Source organism: Petaurus breviceps, unplaced genomic scaffold (assembly GCF_028583685.1).
Source record: "Petaurus breviceps papuanus isolate PSGF00001 unplaced genomic scaffold, PetGlider_PUasm1.0 462, whole genome shotgun sequence".
Classification (NCBI taxonomy): Eukaryota; Metazoa; Chordata; class Mammalia; order Diprotodontia; family Petauridae; genus Petaurus; species Petaurus breviceps.
In genome coordinates, this window is record NW_027186347.1 from 252,626 (window position 1) to 256,332 (window position 3,707).

The 3,707-nt window shown below is 41.8% G+C and overlaps 1 protein-coding gene across 1 annotated transcript; it reads right to left on the reverse strand.

Moving 5' to 3' along the window:
* Window positions 1-593: 593 nt before the first annotated feature.
* Window positions 594-1,756, reverse strand: LOC138171736 (olfactory receptor 14C36-like). Its single transcript, XM_069101371.1, has one exon. The coding sequence runs from the start codon at window positions 1,521-1,523 to the stop codon at window positions 594-596; it is 930 nt and encodes a 309-aa protein (XP_068957472.1). The 5' UTR covers window positions 1,524-1,756.
* Window positions 1,757-3,707: the final 1,951 nt, after the last annotated feature.

A 3,707-nucleotide genomic window follows, 5' to 3' on the forward strand; every position in this document is an offset into this window, starting at 1 on the left:
CAATTCATTGAATAAATCCTATAAATAGAAAACACCTAGAATGCCATGGAATCTGTTCTATGACTGAAATAAGGACATATACACCTTATTTAAAAGAAATGGGATGAATGAAAGTAGGTGTATGAGGACTGCATGGTATATTAAGAAGATATACTTATATGGGGCAAACCAGCAACCAGATTCAGGAACCACAGTGGAGCAAATCTGGGTAAAGATCAATGTGAGGGGAAATCATGAGTAACTTTGCCCTTGTGGTGTAATAAATGACTGACAAAGGAGATGAAAAAGCAGGAAAGAGGATGGTAATCCCAACAAAGAGTCATGCTATAGCAGTGAAAGGAAGGGCTTCAATTGCACAAACATCTCCTGGAGTGTTCTCTCCTCCTTAGACAGGAAAGGTAATGACACTGCAGGTACGTGGGACAGCCAATGGAAATTCCCATAGGCAAGGGATGGATTGGCATGTGGGGGGAGAGAAAAAAAGGCTCACTGGATCACAGACGATACAGAGGGCAAGTGTGAGAAGTGTAATATACACACAGAGTGGGAGAAGACTGGAAAACTTAGAGAGGTCAATAGTGTTTGTCATATTCTTAGGAAAAAATCTTTCTCTTTACCACTGTTTTCACAGCCTCTTTTATCTGTTTGTTCCTTAGACTATATATGATAGGGTTCAAGAAGGGTGGTATGACAGAGTAGAACACAGAAAGAATCATGTCCTCAATGGATGCAGATACTGAAGATGGCCGAAGGTACACATAAAAACCTGAGATCAGAAACACCAATACAACAATGATGTGGGGGATGCAGGTAGAAAAGGCTTTTCTTTGCTCTTCTTTCACTGGAAATTTCAGCACAGTGGAAAATATTCGAATGTAAGGAGCAATGATGAAGGCAAAGCAGCCACCCCCAACCCCCAGGCCAGAGACAACTATAATTATTTCATTCCTGAAGGTCTCAGAGCAAGAGAGTTTGAGTAAAGAGGGGATGTCACAAAAGAACTCATGGATCACATTGGATTGACAGAAAGACAATTGAAATGTGTAACCAGTATGGAAGCCTGCATACAGGAGGCCAGTGAGCAAGCAGGTTAATGTCATCTGCACACAGGCTCGGGGACTCATGATCACTGTGTAGTGGAGTGGGTGGCATATGGCAACATAACGATCACGGGCCATGATGGCGAGGCAGGTCAACTCCACATAGACGAAGAAAACCACAAGGAAGATCTGGGCTACACACTCACTCTTTGAGATAGCCCTGCTGTTCAACAGGGAGTTGGTGGATGCTTTAGGGAGAATGACTGTTATGTAGCAGGCATCCACAATGGACAGATTCCTAAGAAAAAAGTACATGGGGGTGTGAAGACGCCTGTCAATAGTGGTAACAATGACAATAAGCAGATTCCCCAACAGGGTAGCCAAGAAAATCAGTAAGAATAGCAAAGAATATATGATCTGCAGCTCTCGGATATCAGAAAACCCCATGAGGAGGAATTCATTCACAATGGTAAAGTTAGACATTTCCCGAAATCTTTTATCCAGTGGCCTGAGGAGCAAAGGAGAAATATATTTTATAATCAGTTTTATTCTTGGTGCATAAGACTTTTTTGAATAATGTGTTGGGTCCTTAGGGAGGCAAAAGAGCTTTATACATAGTCCTTTATTGGCTTCTGTTCCATACACGAAGGACCTGAGACTTCACTCCTTGGTGTGAACAATCCTTTAATAATCTAGATCAGAACCTGGATATGATGTAGAAAAATATCAAGAGTGCTTGACTTTATGACATAAATGAACATTTCTCTGCCACAAAAAACCTTTCCTGACAAAAACCTTTCCTAATTACATCACTTTGGTTTTCAGTCAATAGATATGTAGTCCATCCTTGATCCAATACACAAAATTATTCTGGGTTGTGCCTGATGGCAACCTATTTGAGTATCTATGGTCATCTTCATTCCATGATGAGCCAGTGGAGTCAGATTTTAATGTCCTCCAAGTATTCAGGTGGCCTAGTGGATAGAGCACTGGACCTGAATCAGGAAATCTAGAGTTCAAATGCAGTCTCAGACACTTTCTAGATGTGGGACCTTGAATAAGTCACTTCACTGTTTGCCTCAGTGCTCTCAACTCTAAAATAGGAATAATGATAGCACCTACCTCCCATGGTTGATGAAAGGATCAAATGATATAACAGTTGTAAAGCACTTAGATAGCAACTGACATGTAGTAGCAGGTACCATATACATTCCAGCTATTATTACGTACTAAAATTTTGCCCATGTAAGAGTTTGCCAATAAACACATCCTGATCAGTCTGATTCTCCAAACTTCAGGCATTCATGATTCTCTCCCCCCTTCCCCTCCTTTTCTCCCTTTCTGTCTCTCTTTTTCTTTCTCTTTCTGCCTAAACTCCAATCACTAAGGTGTTTATTCCACTGTATCTGCCCATTAGCATTCTGGATTTCCCAGACTTATCATCAGTTTCCAACATCTGTCATAGCCACTTGGTTTCTTTTACTCCCAAGGCCACTATACCAGTTCAAGTTCTTATCACCTCTCACCTTGAAGAGTACAGTAACATCCCTGTTGGTCTTAGGGAGTTCCCTCACCTAGTGCATCCTCTCCAAAACCACCAGAGTGATTCTGTGAAAATTCAAATCTAGCCACTTGACTTCCCAGCTCCAAAATCTTTAGTGGTTGCTTGTAGTCTCTAGGGTAAAATGCAAATCACATTGTTGGACACTTTCACAATCACAGACTTTTACAATCTGGCTTCTTGCAGCCTTCTGGCATTCCATAGTCCTTTTAAATTGCCCTGTATTTCCTGGACAGAGAATTACATTCCACCACACCACACCCCCACCCCAACTTCTGCACTTTTTCAAGAGCTGTTCTCCATGCCAGGAATTACCTCCCTTCTAACTTCTGTATCATACAATGCCTCTCTTCAGGTGCCACCTCATCCATGAAGCCCTTCCTGATTCTCTTCCCCAAGTTTCTAATCCTTTCTCCCCACTACAAAAGATACTTTACATTTACTTGGTATATATTTGCATTTGGTCTTTTTGCTGAGGGATGGCTCCCAATAGGTTCTCCTGGAACTCTGATCTTATCTAAGACAAGAACCTGCGATTCAGTCTGGAAAGAATTCAGCTCAGCCTTACTTGGAGTCAGACTTGAAAAAGTTTATTATACGCTTTTCAGCGGGCAAGGGTCCTTAGGGGACCTGCAAGTGAAGGGAGCACAGGCTTTTACTTTTAAAGGGTAGGGCTGCCATTGTCAGGGTTGACCAGATGGATGTAAGGGACTGCAGTGCATAGATAAAAGTTTGAGGAGTTTAACTTGGAGATGAGATTTGGGCCAGACAGGAGGAGACATGAGGAGATTAAGCAAGAACAAAGGAGTCACAAGTTGTTGCTTAGGCAGAGTGTGGATAGGGAGAAGGGGCAGAGTTTGAGGTTGGGAAAGGGATTTTACAGACTGGTTTTACAAATTGCTATTACAATTTTACAATACAAATTGCAGTTACAATTGTACAAACTGGTGTTACAAATTGATGTTACAGACTGATGTTGCCAATTGGTTTTACAAATTACTGTTACAGATATAGATCCCAAGCACCCCATCATTTCCTTCCTTCCTTCCTTCCTTCCTGCCTTCCTTCCTTCCTTCCTTCCTTCCTTCCTTCCTTCCTTCCTTCCT